Source organism: Aedes aegypti, chromosome 2 (genome assembly GCF_002204515.2).
Source record: "Aedes aegypti strain LVP_AGWG chromosome 2, AaegL5.0 Primary Assembly, whole genome shotgun sequence".
NCBI lineage: Eukaryota > Metazoa > Arthropoda > Insecta > Diptera > Culicidae > Aedes > Aedes aegypti.
The window spans coordinates 153,666,255-153,688,497 of record NC_035108.1 but is presented as its reverse complement, the minus strand read 5'-3'; the positions used below and the strand labels follow the sequence as shown (position 1 = coordinate 153,688,497).

Here is a 22,243-nt window from a genome sequence, read left to right as displayed (position 1 = left end):
AACCCCCCATGCCAAAGTGAATCATGGAAGTGCCCAAGTGGCTCTGCACCCTAAGTGCTGGTGATCTTGTAATTTTATGGCAGAGAGGTTTGCTTTTTCGTTATCAGACTGCCTATGCATCAGGCGTAGGGAAAAGCATGCTATAATGATGGAAGTATGGAAACGTAGAGATACGACTTTTGATCCGTTTCAGGTTCTAGCAAATGGTATGAACGATATAACTGTGATATATTAAAAGTGGAAGATAGAAGCAAGTGAAAAGTTCAACTAAGTATGAGAAAAGGGACGTGCCTAGGATTGAACCCTTTGCCTTCTTTTTATGAAGCAAAAGCTACACCGAATTACTACTACACTCAATTGAGCGAATTACTTGATACAAACTTTGAAGGGCTTGTGCAGTAGCAGCCTTCATTCAAATGGCTAGAATTTTGGGAGGAAAACTAGAACTCCACTTAGAATTGTATGAGTGGTGTAGAGCTTTTGAACCACCCTAATATAAACCGTACATTATGTATTTTACCGAAGATTTGACTACTGCATGGTGTACAATATTAGGAAGGTGATTTGTTCCGAAAACTGACATCTACTTGAATATGAATTCCTATCTACCTGGAACAAATTTGCGGAAAAACGATCTAGTGGTCCGGATGGTATATGCTACGATCATAATGACATTACATGTTTACAATCAAATTTGATGTTCAGAAGTCTTAGGTTCAGAATAGTAAAGAGCAAGGCGGGTCCAATTATCTATTATACTCACTTTGTGGAGAATACCAGACAGGGTAGGTGAGGAAGGGCTGGCCGTTTTGTTTACAAACATCTGAGACAGGTAGTCGAGTTGGATTGGTTATAGAAACAGTGTTGTCAAGCATTATCCTAATCTGGTCGCCCCTGCTCCTTGTGTGCTGTACTCCTTTCTTCCTTTTTTGACAATTTCGTCCGCACTGATGGCAGCACAGTTAGTTTCAGTTCCAGCATCATCCAGGCAAGGCAGTAATGTTTGTGAACAAAACGGCCAGCATGTTAAAGATGGCTTCCTAACCGCTTTCGCTGGCTACAGAGTAAAATGCACACACCTTGGTAAAGTTTGTATGCCGTGGAATAGTGGATTAGTAAGAACATTAGACATATAAGAATTAGACTGCTATTGTCGCTGCTAATCTTGTGACCAACATCTAGTATGTGTATTTCGGTGGTGGTACTCAAAGTGTCAAATTTCCCTAAATTTTACCATAGCAACCTGCATTCAAAATCAAAATATTTATTTACTCTATCGTATGTTTGGCGCGCGCGTAAACGAGGTGTTTCGTGTGTTCTGAAAAATTTTAAGTGCACATAAAGACGTTAGTCTAGCATAATGTTGCATATGTGATTAGTTTTTAGTTTCACACAGATTCAGTGAAGCCCTTACAAGGGATGGTATGATCACAGACAAACAGACGTAACACTTAGCACAAATCCCGATCAAAATCATAGTCATGATGACATGTACGCCCAATGCTAAAATCGGTGTGTTTGGCCGATGGACCAACAGATGGCGGTAGTGTGTAAACGTCAAACGCGAAAAAAACGATGCGAGCGCTGCGGGGGTTGTATGACATTTGCCAGAAAACCATTTGCCAGAAAGCCGTTTGCCAGAATCAATTTGCCAGAATGGACCATTTGCCAGAAAACCATTTGCCAGAATGGACCATTCCCCAGAAAGCCATTCCCCAGAAAGACCATTCCCCAGAAAATAATATTTCTTCATTACTAAGCTTCACATAGCAATACTTAGGCGTGTAAGTAAGTGTTTCGTAAGATTTTCACCTTTTTATGTGATAAAATGTTTAGCAAATTATAGTAGGGGAAGGGGTGGTAAGGATATCATCCTGTTTTTGATAGAAGAACGAGGAAATTGTAAAGTTCTATCGCACAACATCAAAAATAGGGATGTTTTCTATAGCAGTATCACAAATTCAGACTGAAATAGTTAAATTTTCACATATTTTTATCGCTAGCAAAAAACGATGCAAATGTTCATATTACCTGCACTATGCGGGTAAAATGAACGGCTGTTGGTGGAAAAATGAACATCATGCAAAAAACGTGGGCAAAACGAATATTTTTGAGAATTTTCATTGCATTCCCGAAAATATATCCATCAATGATTGTAACCCATTCAAAAAGATATCCAAAGCTCTCAGATTTGACTTCATATCATAACGATATTCACCTCACTAAAAAACTCAAGACTCCCGAGCTAAAAGTTACGTCAGTTCTCATTTTCAAACGTGGTTTTCTATAATCTTAGGTTGCGTTGACATTTTCACTTCAATTGACCTCCTTATCAACCCGAACAGTCCTCTAATTCGTCCGTACGTGATAAAAATTCAATCAAATTTGCTTTTTTTCTCGGTAAATAGCATGGTGTTCATTTTGCCACGGGAAAATATCATAGGCTTTCGAGCTTTTCATAATTTTCGCAAAATTACTATTTTTCAATGCTGTAATGATCATCTTTCAGACTATTCTATAACATTCATTAAAGACAATTCTATTTTCAATATTCTATTGAAGATTTTCCCTTCTGTGAGTGTTAAGCTGTTCTTTAGAACTAATTTACACAAGAACTTATATGCTTCATAGGAGATTCACCCTTCTTTATATCATTGGCTGTTCTTCTTAATTGTTCTAAAAACTTGTTGAAAATTATATCAACAATATTCTGTCATCACAGTTTTCAATAAATACAGTGATTGAAAATATTAAATAAAACACAGGTGGGAATAAAAATTCTGCATTGTGGATTGAAACAAAATAATGAAATGCAAAAATCGTAAAATTAAATCAATTCCTGTCTCCAAATAAAGAAGCCATGTTTAATTTTTTAACCATGACATACATATGATTTGTAATCTTCAAGCGAGTGATTCCGAAAACAAAAATCTCAATTACCTACCAATTACCTACCCACAAAAAAAAAAAAACAAAATCTCAATTGACTGAATATAACAAAAAATGCCGACGTGGCAGTCCTCCAAAGGATTTCTGAATATATACGGTACCAGATAGTTGAAACTTACAATCAGGGCAAATACTGAAAATTGAAGAATTTTTGAGCAGTCTGTCGCAAATGATATAAATCTATCTTATAACTAAAACATACGTGGTTTAAAATTATTTTCGAGATAACAAAAGTTTAACGTTATTATTATTATTTTTTTTTTTTTGAATAATTCATTCAGATATATGACTGAAAGGACGTTTAGCAGAATTTTGTCTTCTTTATTTGAGTTATACAAATAATAATTGGCGCCAGGCTGATGATATTTCAAATAAAATTCTTCCTTATTTCAATAAAAGACGGTTCTTTTGATTGTTTTGCGATATTTCTCAAAGATATACTCTTCAGTCAAATATCCATTCAACTAAAAGTATGTTTGCCTAACATGTTAGCTTTTTTTTCTCAGGTCAGTTATGCAGCAAAAAATGGAAATCTGGTGACAGTTCCCCCATATATCTTTCACGTTATGAAAATTGCATAAAATTGTATGCGAAAGATTGTAACAAAATTTTATTTAGTTACAACATAGTTCGACGAATCACGTTGTTTTATACTTGTTTTCATATTACAAGATTGAAATATGATTTGACGCAACATCCACGACGCGAATGTTATGTTGCTGTAGTAGGGATGCTAAAGTCCAATTCAGTTTTTGCAGTAGCTATGCAGTGTTAGTAGTCCACCCTTCTGGATTAAATTATCTGAAAATTGGTTATACACTGTTTCGTGCTATAAGTACAAATAAGGAGCTGGATCCTATTCGCGATACTTTTGATTCACTATGTAGTGTTTTTTAAAGTTACTGGGCTCATATTTGGCCACAATATGCGTCGCATTCAAGTGCTTCTTATCGCAAAGTTTTACATAATTCGACCGAGAAACACTTTCTTAACCAAAGTAAATCATGGAAGTGCCCAAGTAGCTCTGCACCCCAATGTAAGTACATATAATCAAAATACTCAAATAACAATTTTTAATACTTCGGTGGCCTTAAGTTTTCCATAAATTTTTCGATTAATAGATTTCATATCAAAGTTGAAAATTTATTGCAAAAAATGATTCTGGGGAATGGTTTTCTGGCAAATGGTCCATTCTGGGGAATGGCTTTCTGGCGAATGGTACATTCTGGGGAATGGTTTTCTGGCAAAAATCATTCTGGCAAATTGATTCTGGCAAACGGTTTTCTGGCAAATGTCATACAATCGCTGCGGGTGGTGGATTGGCCACCTACCATATATTTGAATCGGCCGTTAAAAAGGTGGTCAATGGACATCGGTGAGAGTGTGACGTCTGTTTGTCTGTGGTATGATTGAGCATTGATCGGTTTGAATAACAATTTTGCTGTATGCATCCCGACAATAGAAATATTAGTAGTAGAACGTTAGTAGCGCTATTATCACAAAACTGATTTTAATTATTATTACCTTAAATTATGGTTTTTCATTGTTTGTTCAATGCCTTGTCGTTGTTTATGTTTTTAAAATTCATTTGACACTTTGATGCCCGGTACTCAGGCTGTCAGTTCGTGGCAAACTAGATGTTGGTAACACGAACAGCAGCGACATTAGCATTCTTAGGTTAATGCTTCTACTATCCCGACACCTTGCAATCAGCAGCTTCATGACTGTCGGTGAAAAAATGTTGCTTAGTACCGTGAATATAACTTTTAACTCTAACCAACATTAGAAACGTGAATATTGGTGAGCTAGCATCATAAAACCCTGACAAGTTGCAAAATGTATTGCTTGCATTCGTGGCATACACGTAAGGGCAACATATTCACTGGAAGCATGAAAATGCAAGTGTCTTTAAAATGAACCCACAAAATTTAAATTGCGGCCAATGGAGCAAATCGAACAGCGGCTCAAATATCTTCTAGTGTAAGTTTTTCACCCGTAGTTATTCCAGAGATTAAGCTAGTTTTATTTATCTTCTCACCTAAGAAAAAAACAAAACAATCGATTTGACACTTTGTGTACCGTTGGATCGAGCCAATGGAAAATCAAGGCTACTGTGTTTGATTCATCACCATCACAGCCATTGTATGGGACAAACAGCGCCTCTGGCGTTCTAAATTTAACATTTCTATTGTAGGAACCTAGGACAGGACGTGACAGCTCAACTAAGACTGCCCGGTTGTTTTTCCGTCGATAACCTTGACGATACAAAAGCCAATGTTACCAGTATCCTTTTTATGCAAATCTTGTGAACAAATTCAAATATCTAAGCTCATAATCTGATTGTTTCTTGCACGCTTTATTCATTTAGCGCAATAGACGATGCTATATTTTCAAACAATTGGGTTAGAATTTAAAACCGATGATATTTTTAGAGAATATTGACACAATTTCCACTATTTTGGTATCAATCAGGTGTTTTATATTCATTTTAACATTGTAGAAGTACATGCTTTGAGCTTAACATCGAATATAATTAGATTTGAAACAAAAAGATTTTACGAAAAATTTTCAGACTTTTGATGAAAACTCCAGTTCATAATGGCAACACGGTCGTGCTAGTAACAAAGTGCCCTGTTGCAATCCAACTCAACGATGTGAAAGTAGGCCTTTGCCAAAACGACCAATGAGAAGTGGTCTTTTTTGACAGGCAATTGGTTTCATTTTTGTACTTTGACCTGTCACGTCTTGTCTTAGGTAGGAACGGGATAGTGAAAACTTCAATCATAGTACACGTTGGATGAGCTTCTAACTGTTATCCACATTTTCCGCCAGGGTGTCAAAATTTTCGTATCCCCAAGAAATGGAACAATCTGGTGAAGTTGACGGTTCCCATCAACAAATCTGTCGTAGCTCCTCACCCCGTATAAATTCCCAAGGATGGATTCTGGCTTTTTTGGTCAACGTTTTGGTTGGATTCGGTCTATACTGCTCGCACATCAGCATTCTAAACCAATTCAGGAACGCAGCTGTGGACGCCACATTACCTGACCTGAGCGATTGCGTTCTGAAATTCTCCATTTTATACCTCCTGACACGGTATCAGCTTTGCTTGAAGACTTTCAGCGATTCGATGGTTGGACAAACTTTGGCATGGATCGTCTCCGTATTGATCAATCTGATCGTCAGCGATATACTTACGGTTCTAATTTGGCGCCCGTTCACAGTGCTTCTTACGAAATCCAGTGCAGCGATTGCCGCTTATATGGACCGAAAAACGAAGCCAACGTACATTATGATGGGTCTGAGCCAATATTTCAAGCTAATGGCGGTCAATCACATTAAATATGCGCTGGCTTTCTACTTCCTGTATCATTGTATAAGATCACTGGTTCCATACGGCCATAGTTCAGGTATGAAGACATCATCTAGTATGACCCCTTGCGTTCAAACGGTTGAAATGCATAGGATGCAGACCCCAAATCTATGTTGTGATCAAAATCCAAATCGTTCCAGAAGTCGGCGGCGTAGCAGAAATCGAAGACGTTCCAGAAGCATTCGGAGCAATAACTAAAAAGCTGCAAGTAAAACTATTGCAATTGAAAATTTTATAGAAATGCAAAAAAGCCAAATAAAGTTGAATAACCTGGAAATTCTATATTTATTCAAAGTTTGAATTTCAAACATTCTTACATTATTGGTACACGTGGAAAATTAAAACCATGCTTATGGATATATGGGGATAAGAACACATATTTCAACCTAGGCCATTTCGATCCATTCAAATGATTAGCTTTGCTTTACTTGAAAAAGTAGTGGTAAGGTGATGATTATAAAAGTAGTTTAATTTAAATTCAAGTATTTCAAAACCTTATATGTACCTATTTTGTGCATGCTATGAACGTTTGGTCGATGCTTCATACTGTGATTCTGGAGCCCATTTACCAGTACGTCTTCCATGATTAATTTCAAAATTCATCCAAACAACTTGTCAGCATCGTATTTGCAGTAACTTCTGCGTGTGAGGTACAATTTTGTTTTCGTTTTTTTTTTCTATTTCACTTGACTCTCACACCACAAAAGATTCGAACCGAACAAATACAACACACTGCAAATATTTTCATGTTTCCTCTTTGCAGATGCGGATTTCTGCTGCGGTATGCAAACACCGGAAATGGCAAAACATATTCCCGATACGCGCGTTCCAGGACGTCCCCAAAATCGCGGTCCGTTTGCAAAGCTTTTATTCAACTTCTTTGCCATGCTCACACATACTAGCTATGATTTACTTTTCATCTTTTGAACGATTTTTTCTGTCTTCTGTATATTTCATTGCCGAACGGTTGTTCATACTTTTTTTCTTTACGACACATAAACCCACACTTTTGTCAACTACATTGAGTAGAGAGTAATTTGAACATACCTTTCTTCATTATGGCATTAGTTTCTGTTTGAATTCAAGTCTTTTCCCAAAACTAGCTTGTACTCGACCCTATGTATTTCTCTTGTTAATAGATATAGCTTTAAATATGCCATACTGTTTTGTCTTGATCTCGTTATATTATTAATGTATACTTTGTGAATCTGTTTGCCATTTCTGTTTAGCCATCCTAAAGTTTAGTTATTTGTAGAGACATGATGAACATTTGTACGTGTGTTGTGTTTTTCTTGACTTAGCGACAAATGGTTGGAAAACCAAATATCATTGAAGGAAAAAAAGCTGAAAAAGGAAAAGTTGAAAGAAAAAAATGTCAAACTTGTATTGTTACATTGGACATCTTTTGAGTTGAAAAATAAAGCTTAAAATAAACATTTTTTGTTTCTTTTGATCTTTTATCATTTCGATCTTTTATCGACTCAACTTATTGCACTTTCAACGTTTTGTTCATCCACTTTTTGTTATAAATTAAGTTACTTCCTCGAATTTTTTATTCGAAAATGATTTATTGAAATATGGTTCTTAGTTTACAATTTTACGATACACAGTGTGTAAATACCAAAAGAAGTAATCAATCTTCATAAAATTTATTAAAATATGTGATTTGCCTTCCGTTCAAGGTCTCCTGAAAACCATAATTCGAAAACCTTTCTAAAAAGTTGTCGTTGTTCTTGTTTTTCTTGGCATTAGTTTAACTTTGTGTGAGCCTGCTGTTCATTTTAGTGTTCTATGAACACTTCCACAAATGTTACTCGAACGCTCGCTTTGCCAAAGTTGCAAATTTTGCCTTCCTCTTTACCCTTCGGCAGGTACTGTGGTACTTTTTGCTCAAGAAAATTCCAATTAGGGAGACTTACGGCTTCGGCACCATTCGACTATTATCGGCAACCAAATTTCAAACGCCAAACACACAGTATTTTTCTATCAAAACACATCAATGAAAACATTTAGATGATTGTTTGTTCTGCCCGCTTCTCACTGACGAGATGTTTGAGACTGAACAAACAATATCGCCAGAGATGTCATCAACTCAAATGAACACGCCTCAAAATGTGATTAATTTGTAGCTGCCGAAAAGATTCACCAGCAGTTCTTACGGGAAAGTTGCCGAAGAGAATGAGGCTGCCGACAATAGTCACACTGACAAAAGATGTTCGCAGCGTTGTCAAAACGTATCCATAAGCATTTTGACAAGTCTGTCGGTGTGAATCGATAGAGGATTGAGCAACGCATACATGCAAATAGACAAACACGGAATTTGTCTGCTGATGTTAGAGAAAATTACAAAAGACGCGCGGCATCGGCTTAGACTGCCGAGAATACGTAAGTTGCCCTACGAAAAGATCCTCAATCGTCTGAAAATCGAACCCAAACACCTTTAGCATTGCTTTGATTTGTAGTAAAGGATATTATCATGAGGCTTATAAAGGCTCTTAATAGCGTTCTTAACAAACTGATGTACTGCGTTTCCATTTTATGTCGTTGACATTCCATGAGGATGGTTTTATTACTGATCTACTGGACGTTCCTGGCTAGTTCTTTTAAGTCCTCTTTTCAAATCATCCACTGATTAACGAAGGTGTTATAGTGGCATTATTATAAGCATAAAAATGAATGTCTCCTTATTTCACTGTCCCTCGAGAGGTGCCAACTTATCTCCACAGCAAAAGCTACTTGAGCATAAATTCAGTGGAGTAGGCGCTTCCATTTAATGTGTTGAATGCATAAATCTACTCAAATGGAAAGGTTTATGACGAAAAGGTTGCCCCAGAGAAAATTAAAACTTTGGCGTTACGCCTTTATCGCCGTGGTGACACGCTACACGTTGACTTGAAGTGATTAGCCTCCTCCCGTGGAACTTTTTATGATGCATAATTTCTGAATTAGCACCATTGCTGTGTAAGTATATATTTAATGATTATAACATTATGAGATATTGCGGCTTTAAAAAATAATCCGCACGCAGTGAGATACTCGCTGTACAAACGAAACATTCAAATTTCAGTAGGTTTTAAATGTTGTTCGCCCATTTTCGTTTTCCAACGATGTTCTTCTGCTTCTTCTTGGCATTCACGTCCTCACTGCACACTGGTCCAGGAAACTAATTTAGGCGGACATGAGGTTTTCGTCAAGATTTATTGATTTTAGAGCCATAGTTTATTTAGAGAATATGTTCAGAATTTTCAGTACTACAAAATGTATGGAACAAAATTTTTTTTTACGGTGATCGCAAGAGTGACGTATACGCCAACTTTTTTATTTTAACGAATCGTAAGTTGGTATGTTCAGCAAAGTTGTAGCAAATGATCATAGAAACAACTTTGCCGAACAAACTTTTTCTCGGTTTTGCTTCAGAGCCGAGATAATTAAGTATTTTTAATAAAAAATCGTTTTTTGCTCTTAAGTGTTTTATATTTTAGTTTTATTGGCCTACTATGTTCTACAAAGTTTTTATACTTATCATTTGCTACAACTTTGCTGAACATACCAAAGTTGTATTTCTTATGGTTTTCATGTTATTTGAGTTTTTCATCTTAAAATTAGCTATTTTGTATGCCTTGTATCTCAACTATGAGCACCTCAAAAAAAATATATCTTTCCACAAAATGATTTTGCAGTCTTTTAAGTACCTGTGAGCAAAATTTGGAGAAGATGATATTTTTCTATCTCGTTTAAAATCGATTTTACTAATAGACGATATGAGATAAATCCATATTTATTGAATATTCATACATGTTCAACTCACAAAAGTCATGGCTACCTTAGCATATCAAACAAAAAGTAACACGTGTATTTATATAGAAATATAGAGTACATCGTCTTTCAGTTATTTTCGATTAACTTGGAAGCTTCTGCAAGAAATTCATCGTATTTTCCTCTACCAGTATTTGATCTATTCCTAAGCACGATCACCGGGTTGGAAGTCAACATAAGCCGTATAAAATACATATACAAAATTTACAGTCCGATTGGATTCTGTGGCATGATTTTCCCAGAATCTTCTGATGGATTTATTCCGCATTTTTTATGCTTCTTCGACGGCATGCCGGACAACATCACTCTATGCGAAAGTAGTTTTTGCACCGTTGGAGAGAGTACATACCAATCGTAGAACTGGCGATACTAACAGTACGTTTCTGACAAAAACTGTTCAAATGCCTCCTCGTTAATCTTCCGATTAAAGTTGACTACTTTTAAAATGATTGAGATCTGTGAAAAGAAGTTATTACAAGTGTGGAAACGCTAACAAAAGTGCGCAATTGAATCAAATCGAGTAGGTGTCTTCGGGAGACTTATTCTTCGTAAATCGAAGAATAAGTGTTCTGCAGACACCAACAGGATTCAATGCAATCCCTCACTTTTATTCACACTTTCGGACTGATGAGGCCGCACTTCGCAGTCCAGTAGTGAAAGAAATACACAATATCTACTTCCCGTTAAAAGCAGCATGCCGTGTTACGACCATTTGAGTTCCTACCAACTGGAAGAGGTTCGTACAGTCTCAGCCCTAACCTTCCTTTGAGGGCTTTTCGTGGCGATCCTTTAGAATGCTGTTACACTTACTGATACGTCTACAACTATTGCACGGAAGTGGTGTTATCCGGCATGCCGCGTTACCAAAGAAAAACATGAAACGTGGAATCCATCAGAAGATTCTGGGAAAATCATGCCACAGAATTCAATCGGACTGTAAATTTTGTATATGTATTTTATACGGCTTATGTTGACTTTCAACCCGTTGATCTTGCTTAGGAATAGATTAAATACTGGTAGAGGAAAAGACGATGAATTTCTTGCAGAAGCTTTCAAGTTAATCGAAAACAACTGAAAAACGATGTACTTTATATTTCTATATAAATACACGTGTTACCTTTGGTTTGATATGCTTAGGTAGCCATGACTTTTGTGAGTTGAACATGTAGGAATATTCAATAAATATGGATTTATCTCATATCGTCTATTAGTAAAATCGATTTTAAACGAGATAGAAAAATATCATCTTCTCCAAATTTTGCTCACAGGTACTTAAGAGACTGCAAAATCATTTGGTGGAAAGATATATTTTTTTGAGGTGCTCATAGTTGAGATACAAGGCATACAAAATAGCTAATTTTAAGATGAAAAACTCAAATAACATGAAAACCATAAGAAATACAACTTTGGTATGTTCAGCAAAGTTGTAGCAAATGATAAGTATAAAAACTTTGTAGAACATAGTAGGCCAATAAAACTAAAATATAAAACACTTAAGAGCAAAAAACGATTTTTTATTAAAAATACTTAATTATCTCGGCTCTGAAGCAAAACCGAGAAAAAGTTTGTTCGGCAAAGTTGTTTCTATGATCATTTGCTACAACTTTGCTGAACATACCAACTTACGATTCGTTAAAATAAAAAAGTTGGCGTATACGTCACTCTTGCGATCACCGTAAAAAATTTTTTGTTCCGTACATTTTGTAGTACTGAAAATTCTGAACATATTCTCAGAATAAACTATGGCTCTAAAATCAATGAATCTTGACGAAAACCTCATGTCCGCCTAAATTAGCTTCCTGGACCAGTGTGCACTGGGGCAGAGCCTACTTCTCAGCTAAGTGTTCTTATGCGCACTTCCACAGTTATTAACTGAGAACTTTCTTTGCCATTTTTGCATTCGTATATCGTGTGGGAGGTACGATGATATTCTATGCCCAGGAAAATCAAGGAAATTTCCAATACGAAAAGTTACTGGACCGACCGGTAATCAAACCCAGACCCCTTCAGCATGGCTTTGTTTTGTAGCCGCGGACTCTAACCACTCGGCTAAGGAAGGCCCCAAACTTCAAAAACTTCTATCCTATTTGGGACTATATTTTGTTCATTTTTCTTAGTAGAGTAAGGGAGTGCCTTGGACGCATAGCTTACTATGCTTTAACAAAAATTCTATAATTCTATAATTTTGAAAGCTTCGTAACGCTTGAACCTCTTTTCCCTAAAACGTCACATGATTTGTTAATAAAGGCTTATAAAATATACAAAAATAAATGCAGCTGCCTTTTGATGTGTGGAAAATGACTTTTAAGAATAGGTCAAGGATATTAAAAACTCTAATTTTATTTTTTGGTAAATAACGATAACTATACACGATTTCAAGCAACAATAAAATATGCTAGGAATATTCAAAAACTTAATTATTCAGATAGATCATTGCCCTAAATGTGTTGAAATCGATTTTAGATACCATTGAGATAGAAAATTAAAAAATGGGAATAAAAGGGTTACTATTATCCAGGAGCAAATTGATCACTGGGCCTTATTTGACCTGTTCAGAACTGACTTACAGTTCCCTTCAAGGATACTTAAAATTTCGTTCGCATCACAGATATTCAATGTTTTCTAGTTTTTTGATGTCTAGTGATGATATAAAGCTGTTTTGCTTTTCAAAAAAGCAAGTTGTCACAAAATAATTCAATATTTCCTAAAATGTTCCCAACCCACCACATAACAAAATTATAACACATTTCTATCAGCAGCAGTTAATAAAAACAGAATTTGATATAATTTCGTTATCAAGATGACTTTGTTCTCAAGTTGTTATATTTTTAGAAACACGTTTATAAAAACATTTGTTATTTTTTGCCATCGCATTTGTAAGTTTGTTGCAAATAACCTCCAATGTCATGGACAGTAACATAATTTGCAATAATTTTGTTATTTTGTAACATCTTTGCAACACATTCGGTAATAATTTTGTTATAATTAGAAAAAGATTTGTTATATACTTTTTTGGTGAAAATTTTGTTAGAATTTTTGGAATTTCAACTACTAATGATACATGTTTGATAACAACTGGTGATATAAAAAATCATATAAGGGGAACATATTTTATTAAAATCTTGTTTCTTTCGTCTGGTCAGGTTACCAACTCAAAATCGTTGGTAAAATCAGTTCTAAACAATATGCTGATGTTAAGCCTCGATGCAATTTGTGAGTATATTGTGTTAGGTTAAGTATTAAGTTAGCTTACTGTTTTTGAAATCAATGGTACGAATTGCTAGTTGTGACACCTTTTTCAGATTCGGGGGACCCAAATTTAGTGGATAAGGCAATTTTTTATTCTTTACATGTTTTGTTATATGATGATCAGTTTCGCTCCATAGTGTTAATTTCAATTTTTGAGGTTATTTTTTTCATTGAGTAATGTTATTATGTCAAAAATGAATTTCACAGGCTGATAATGATTGGCATTGTATTGGCTTTGTCGAAATTGATTTGAAAATATATTGTGTCTTAAATATAATATCATAGTAAGCTATAAAATACTGATCAATTTGCCCCCGATTTACGGTAACCGTAGTCATATTAATATAATTGTTACCCTATAAAGAGGAGGCAGATGGCATAGACTGCGAGCTCCCATAAGTCATTTGCCTTGACCGCCTACTACCAACAGTCACTAAAAACCTTACATTCGAAGGGCAGAGCGTAAAAACCCGTAAAAATTCAAGCAAACTTAATTAATATTTTTAGGTGATTTTCGATGATTTTACCTTTCAACAGATCGAATTCATTGTTGTCAAACTGCTATCCATTTTTTTATATGCATATTATTTTTCATAGTAAATGATAAGTTAAAATGATTTTGACGAAAATAATGATTATCTGACCGTTGTGCAGTACCCAAGAATGAAAAAAATAAGTCAAAGATGACAAGAAAACATGCCAACCCTCAGTAACAGGCTTTGGCAAACAAGCGCAAAATACGCTTCCTGTCTACTGGCAGAATCTTTTTTTTAACGCAAAAATATATTCAAACTCTTTTCTTTTTGGTTTTTACATTTTTGACTTCAAAAACACACCTCAAAGTGTGGATTTTTCGGCAGTTAAAATACGGCAAGTGAGCTGAACACAATCGATTTTTGTAACAAGTTGCATGAAGCTTTTTCACAATCACGATATATTTCATTTGAGTATGATCTTTCTTTTTTCACAAATGTGTTCTGTTATCACACATTTGTGTAACGTAATAGATCATTACGTTACTCATTTAAAAAAAAATCGTCTCAAATATTTTCGTCGCTCGGTTATTAGAATATAAACATTGTTGAATTTAATATTCTTAATAAATGTCATGGTCTATATCCAATGACAACTTCCAGTGTGAGTGCTTGGATTTGATCATTATCTAAAAAAGTTTACACCGTAACCGTGGGTAAGAATTTGGAATGCGCAGACCAGTCCATATACAGTTGAGCATAGAACAGTTTGGACACTTTGAATTGTCTGCAATCCATTTTCGACTAAAATTTTGACTTTATTTTCTTATCACCAAATATCATATGCTTCTTAAGGCAATTCAATTCTTTTAGACCAGATGTCCATTCGACGAAATATCCTCTCGACCAAATGTACTTTTGACTCAATGTCATTCGACCAAATGCCATAGATTCCCTACAATAACAGCTGTTAATTTGATGGGGTTAAAGATAGACGAAAATAAATTTGCATCCGGGAAAGTTAAATCTCGGTAAAATGAGCTACTGGCCAGATAAAACTTGTGCTGAGAACTAAAATTGTGCAAGTTTTGATGAAGATGAAAAACTTGAGTTTTAGAGCAAAAATTATGGTTTTTGGAAATATACACTTACTAAGGGTCAAAACACGAAGAATCTTTAGATTCTCTTTGTTTATCAATTAAAACATGTTTGAAAATCCTGTTGCATGCTCCTGTGGAAGCATAATGGCTCTGTTTACTTGACTTCCCGCTAAAAAATCAATCATGTTTAATTTACATGAAATGACGAAGCTGACAATTCATTCAGTTGTATATTTTTTCCAGAATATTCCGAGTAAAATCGTGTAAATCGTGTGTTCTCGTTTGCAATTCAGCTTCCAAGATACAAGAAACTGTTCAATATTGGCGAAAGCAAGAACAGGAAATGTTTCGCGATTTAAATAATTTTGTAGTGAAAAAATGAAGCTGTCGGTAGGGCTACTTTAAATAAACTGTTAAAAAATAAGACGAAATAATCAGAATATTTGAACTCTCATTCGGTACCCAAGTTTGATAGATTGCAATACACTTTTCTCAGCATTCAAGACTTTGTTCTATTGCTTCACGTGCCATAAAATTTTGAACAACTTCAACACACGTTAAATGACACGTTATGATCGGCACCAAATGATCATAAATTTACACGTCGCGCCATTTTAGCATGTAGCATCTACTCGAAAACAAAATCCACAGAGTTTACTACACTTATAGTTTGAATAAAAAACCTTTCGAACATGTAGTACGAACTACTTTATTACATGAGCGTTTACTATATACATACAGTAATGACCCGATTTTGTCAGCCCCCGATTTTGCCTACTCCCGATTTTATCTACCCCCGATTTTAGCACCCGTTTAACCCGATTTTGTCAGCCTAAATTTTATATTAATTTCAATTAGACTAAACACGTCCATATTGGCAAAATTGGGTGCATAAAGTCAATTATGATCTTGGCCACGTACATACAATCATCTAAGGGTCGAATTTTCAAAATTTGAAATTCCTAATAATTATCCAAGGAGCTTATCAATTAACATTGACAACTTGGATTACGGAACATAGAAAATGGAAGTAAAAAACAATGTTTATATTAACAAAATCATAAAACTATGTCCTTAAGTTAAAATAAAACTTGAAACCAGTTGAAAAATTTTATCCCGATTTAGTCAACCCTAAATGCAACATGGGGCTGACAAAATCGAGACATTACTGTTCACACCAGAAATCGCAGGAATCCCACCTGAATCTCAAAAATTCTTAAACCGTCTCAGATACTCACAGAATTCCAAGAATTAATAACCGGAACCCCGTTCCTACCCGAATTCTAGAGTTTTAACCAGATTTATAATATTCCCATAATATCCCTAGAATGGCAAATTTTAGAATTATAACAAATCCAGAATGCCTATCGGAGTCCCAGAATGCCTACAGGGTTTCCTAAATTCTTAAGAAAATCTAAGAATCAGGGATGTTAGAACTCACACGCAAATTACAAACCAGTAATCTAACCAGAATCTCAGAATTCTTTTCGAAACCTCAGAACTCCTAAGGCAATCTCAAAATACTTAATTATTCCATTCAATTCCACAATCTCATATTATGTGTAGCAACCTCTGAAACTAGCTACTGTAGCTTTGTAGTAAATGCTACCTTTTATGGTTTAATGGTATTTGCTCGCCTTTCTAGTGATTTTCAATATTTTTTTTGTAAAGCGAAATGTTAAAATTCAATAAGTTGTTTATTCATACTCCGAAAATTCCTCCAATATGAAAGTGAAGCACTATATTGGTAGTTCTGAAATCTAGCTTTCCATATATTAGACTTTATGAATTTTGCAAACCAAGCCATTGCATTTATTCTCAAGTGAATTATTGAAACATTTGATATGAGACTTTTCGAAAGAATTGGCTTGTTTAGGAGTATCCAGTTTTTTTTTGTATTTTCTGAATCTACATTAAAGTTTGAACCAGAACCCAAAATTTCAAAATTGTTCGTGCCCTGAAACTATTTTAATAACGCGTTCGATATTAGTATGGGAATAACTTTTGATTCACCGCCGGCAAATTTAGTTTCGCGCGAGCTGTCTTTGTTGAAATTCAAATATCTACGGATTGAAATCTTTTTGGATATACTTGATATACTTAGAAAATGTGATCTTTCGAACAGGCTACGAAACACTGCAAATATTTCATCACTAAACAACACAATTCTTGGAGAAATTTTGAGCGAAATCAGTTTGAACATTTGCTAGGAATTTCCTAACGAAATCTTTATGAAAAACTTGGAAAAATATTTTTTCAAACTATGTTTTAAAGAAATTTCCGCCCTTCCTTGATTTGAATCAATATTTTTTAGTAAAAATGGTTCGCGATTAATAATATTACTGTAACGAAGTTCAAAAGATTTTATATCAGATTTATTGTTAATCAAGGGAAAAATTAGCGTTAGCGTTAGCGTTAGCGTAGTTACGGTATACTTCGTAGATTGGATACTAGCAACATTCATGTTTCTTTTTAATAATCTCATCCTGACTACTTTCAAGAACAAGGCAGGGGAGTATACCTTGTTCAAATTATAAACAAGAATACTAAAAGTGTGAATATCGCTATTCCCGGCCACGCCCATCTTTACCGTAACTTGGGATAGGGGAAGGAAATGTTGATGTAGCACTTACTTAATGAGAGGCCACCGACTCAGCGACACCCTCATAAGTGCTACGGAGTTGGAGGTTGGGAAGGTATATTGTCAGGATTCGCCTAGAAAGCTGGATAGACCATAAATATTTGTTGTTTAAGCGTTTTCCAATTAATCTTTTGAATGCCGGCAATCAAAAGAGAAAACAATAGCTTATTTATAGTATAAATAGTATTTCGCGAAATGCTTGTCGATTGTGCAGTAATATTTTTGCTCAATAACCAGTAAAAAGCAAAACCGATCCCTCCAGGGTCATCGGATTGTATAAAATAACGATACGCGTAAAAAAAAATCACGCCTATTGAAAAACTGTACTGTGTCCATTGAAAAACTGTACTGGGTGGTACTGTATTTTTAGATAATCGAAAAACGAAAGGAAGCGCGTTCGAATTAAATACCCTAGGATAACACAGTCGGTTTTTCTGCTCAAAATTATACGAAAAGCAGAATCGATCCCTCCAGGGTCATCGAACGGTTAAAAAGCATCCACAACCGATTGTTAGTTGCGTAACACCCGCCCGGACAGAAAGCGCAATCTGAACATAATTATCAAACTCCGAAAATAACATTTTCCGTTCAAGAAACGATCAGAAGTTCCACGACGCGGACAAAAACGATCCGGAAGGCACACAAAAGAAAAAGTATCATACTGGAACAAACTCACCGGATTGATTCTCTAAATTTATGTGCTGCCTGTCACTTCCGGATGGTTCGGTGAACTTAGGGCAGCCAAAAACCAACAGTACTGAGGACACAAATCAAACAAATCACTTTTTCATTTTTCACTTTTCACTATTCCATTTCTGAATGTAAAAACTGTCCTGCTTGGGCTTCACGAAGCACTCTTATTGCTAATCAAGGGAAAAATTCATCATTATATAATGTATACCTTGTCTGTTGCATACTTCAAGACGTTTAGAGCATACTTTTGGGCATTTAATCATTAGATTTTGAATGACTAATCAATGATTTTTAATAAAAGTAATAATTAAATGGCATCTTCCTAAGGCACCGTCCACAAATCACGTAATGCTCGAAGGGTGAGGGGGAGGCTCATACGGTGTGACTCAAAGAAAATTTTGAAAATGTTCATACAAAAAGCATTTTCCCAGGGTTCAAAAACTCATTTTTTAGCGCTACGTAATGAATGGATGCTACTTACACGCCTTGAAGTGTGTAACAAATGAGCCATAAACATGAAAATGAATGGCTTTACTCATTATTGAAGAAAACTGCTACATTCAGTGAATTTCTGCAGGCGATGTTAGATTGCAAACATCAAACGTGAACAAAAACAGCGCCAGCGAGGAAGTATTGACAGAAATACCACCTACTAGGGGAAAAGGACTAATTTTTGATCATGAAAATGTTATGCCAATTTTCGGATTTTCATACAAAGTATACAACAATCTTATGAACGGCCAAAAAACTAGTGCTAGGTGGAAATGTTGTGATATGCCCTTTTAAACAGCAACTCACAAGCTCACAAACAACTTACAAGCTTCCAACCGCGTCTTCGGATTCGGATCATATACAACTAAGAAATGCACCATCTTACATGGAGGAAATATTTAAGGGTCTTCGGATACAAAGCAAAGCCATGCTGTACCTGGTTGGATTTCGACGTTCCTTGGGCATAAACTCTCATTGTTCTTGCCACAAGATATAAGAAATGTAAAATTTATTATACATTAGAAGGCAATGTTGTAAAATTTGTTAAATTTTGTTCAATGATTGATTGATGATTGATTAAATGCTTGACTTATGATAAAGATTATGATTACTGAATAAAATTAATGATCTTTTTGATTATGATTAATGATTATTGATTAAAACATAAAATTGCAATGATTATGATTAGTGATTAATGATTATCTTTGATTTTTTGTGATTAATGATTAACATTTTTGATTAATCATAATCATTAATCATTAATCATGATTAAATTTATTATTAATCATTAACGCTCTGACATGAATCGCATCACTTACCAAGGTGAATCCTGATTATGTAGCTTTTTAACCCTCCCACTAACAAATCTTCTTCCTGTGAAAACCATGGAGATGCAGAGGTGATCTCGGTCTCTATCATTCCTTTCCTTCCTTGATGACCGTAAGGACGTGGCCGGTGCCGTTATTGACATTACTACAATTGAAGTTCTCGAAATTGTACATTGAAGATACAATATTAATTATTCCGGTCAATCACGGAGTAGCAACTACGAATTGTAAGGTCATCAATGCTTATGCTATGCTAATTTGGCTTGAAAGACAAAAGCCATAGGGGATTCCAATTACCTGCGTTGTAGTGTCATGTTGACAATATTTTCTTCGTTTGTTGATTGAACTGTCATATAATTGATTTTATTTACTGTGAAAATGTACACATAAGAGAAATTATGAACATACACTACTTTGTTTTACATACAGGAACCGAAAGCTCAAATGATGTCAAACAAACAACAAACGCTTTTATTCTGAGGAAATCGTCCTGTGTAAGATTAACGGCAGACAATTAATCGTTCCATAAAAAAATATAAAATTTCCATAAAAAATGCAAAATTTGCCAGTAAAGAAACAAGGGTAAAATCAACAGAAAAGTTAAAAATTTACAATAAAAAAATAAAAAAGTGCATAGAAAAAACAAAATTTTCCATAAATAAAAAAAAATTAGCAATAAATAGATTTAAAAGTGCAGTATAATCGACAATAATCTCACTAAAAAATATCGAACTTTACATTAAAAAACCTCAAAATGTCCCTATCTTCTTCACAAAAAGCAAGAAATGATTATAAATTTTCCACAAAAAAAGCCAAAATTTGCAATAAATAAATAATAATTCGCCCACAATAAATCAAAAATTTCCATTCAAAAAATCAAAAAGAGCAATAGCAGTAAATGCAAAGTTTCAATAAACAAACCCAACTGAGCAATTCAAAATGACAATCAATACATGAAAATGTTGTAGAAAATTCCAACATATAAGTAAAACTTTCCATAAAAATGACGTAATTTTCCAATAATGGGTAATAATGTGTGTAATGGATTTCATAAATGTTCAGTCAAACTGAAGCATTGTTTTCACAATTGGAGCTAATAAGTCGTCGTATGTAGATGTAGTAATTGCATTTTAGAGTTCGATAATTAATTACATAAGAATTTAGGGGAGGGGAGAGCGGGGAGATTGGGTTTGAAAAAATATTTCTTGCCATATAGAAAAAAATAATGTTTCATACAAAAAATCATACATGGAGGGAAGGCGAGGTTTCGAAAAATCACAAAAAAATGTTTTTTAATACACCCCATCGTTAGGCGCTACAATTTTAATTATTTCGGCAAAGTTGAAATGAAACATGGAACATGGGATATCTAATCTTCCAATATTAGGAACACTTATGTCACTGCTTGGGTTATGTCCAACTACATTGATGGTAGAAGCTAATGCTCGCATGCCCCACCAGCCAGGGAACTGGTGTTTACAAACTAAGCATCATTTGTGGCAACACTTTATGCGGCATTATGGAACTTTGTTAGACCACTTACGTACCTAGTTGCATGAAGTGGGTGATGAGGTACAAAAGTACCGTTACAACATGCTTAACCATATTTGTAGTACTGAGACAACCCATTAGATCTAAAAATGAACCTATTAGAAGATACTTTAAAAGCGTTATGTTCGTATGCAAATAAAAAAAAATATTTAGGAAAAAACTCATCAATCGAAGTATACACATTTCTGCAACTACTATGGGCAGTTACACCAAAGATGAAAGTGAATTTCCGTATTACACACATTATTAATCATTATTGGAAAATTACGTTATTTTTATGGAAAGTTTTACTCAAATATTGGAATTTTCTACAACATTTTCATGTATTGATTGTCATTTTGAATTGCTCAGTTGGGTTTGTTTATTGCAACTTTGCATTTACTGCTATTGCTCTTTTTGATTTTTTGAATGGAAATTTTTGATTTATTATGGGCGAAGTATTATTTATTTATTGCAAATTTTTGCTTTTTTTGTGGAAAATTTATAATTATGTCTTGCTTTTTGTGAAGTAGATAGGGACATTTTGAGGTTTTTTGATGTAAAATTCGATATTTTTAGTGAGATTATTGTCGATTCTACTGCACTTTTGAATCTATTTATTGTTAAAAAATTTTTTATTTATGGAAAATTTTGTTTTTTCTATGCACTTCTTTATTTTTTTATGCAAATTTTTAACTTTTCTGTTGATTTTACCCTTGATTCTTGACTGGCAAATTTTGCATTTTTTATGGAAATTTTATATTTTTCTATGGGACGTTAATATTTAAGCCTAAGATTAACCTGTGTAGATTGGCATTTTGCTCGAAGACCTCTATACGTGTTGTGTAAATGGAAGTAATTCATGGACGTGTGACGATAGATGTAATGCAATGTTTTAAATGTGAGACTAATAAATGTTGGCAGATTTGTCTTCCCTGAAAGCTATCTATCGCGCCGATAGAATCGAATTGTAATAAAATCTTGCAGTCACTGGTTGAATTTACAACAGATATATTTTCAAGTATGTATATGAACATAAACAAATTAATACTCACTGACTCTCCGATTAAATAGGGTAATTTACGGCTTCGGCACCATTC

The 22,243-nt window shown here is 34.7% G+C and overlaps 1 protein-coding gene across 27 annotated transcripts in view; it reads left to right on the top strand.

The window, feature by feature from the left end:
- Positions 1-22,243, top strand: part of LOC5579421 (glutamate-gated chloride channel) — a 472,520-nt gene that overhangs the window by 306,913 nt on the left and 143,364 nt on the right. For 20 of the 27 annotated variants that reach the window (XM_021842806.1, XM_021842822.1, XM_021842820.1 and 17 more), the window contains one exon: positions 7,086-7,172. The exons of the other annotated variants lie outside the window; for them this stretch is intronic. In XM_021842806.1, coding sequence (XP_021698498.1) covers positions 7,086-7,172 — 87 coding nt within the window. The remainder of the gene's footprint in view (positions 1-7,085; positions 7,173-22,243) is intronic. 27 annotated transcript variants of the gene reach the window in all.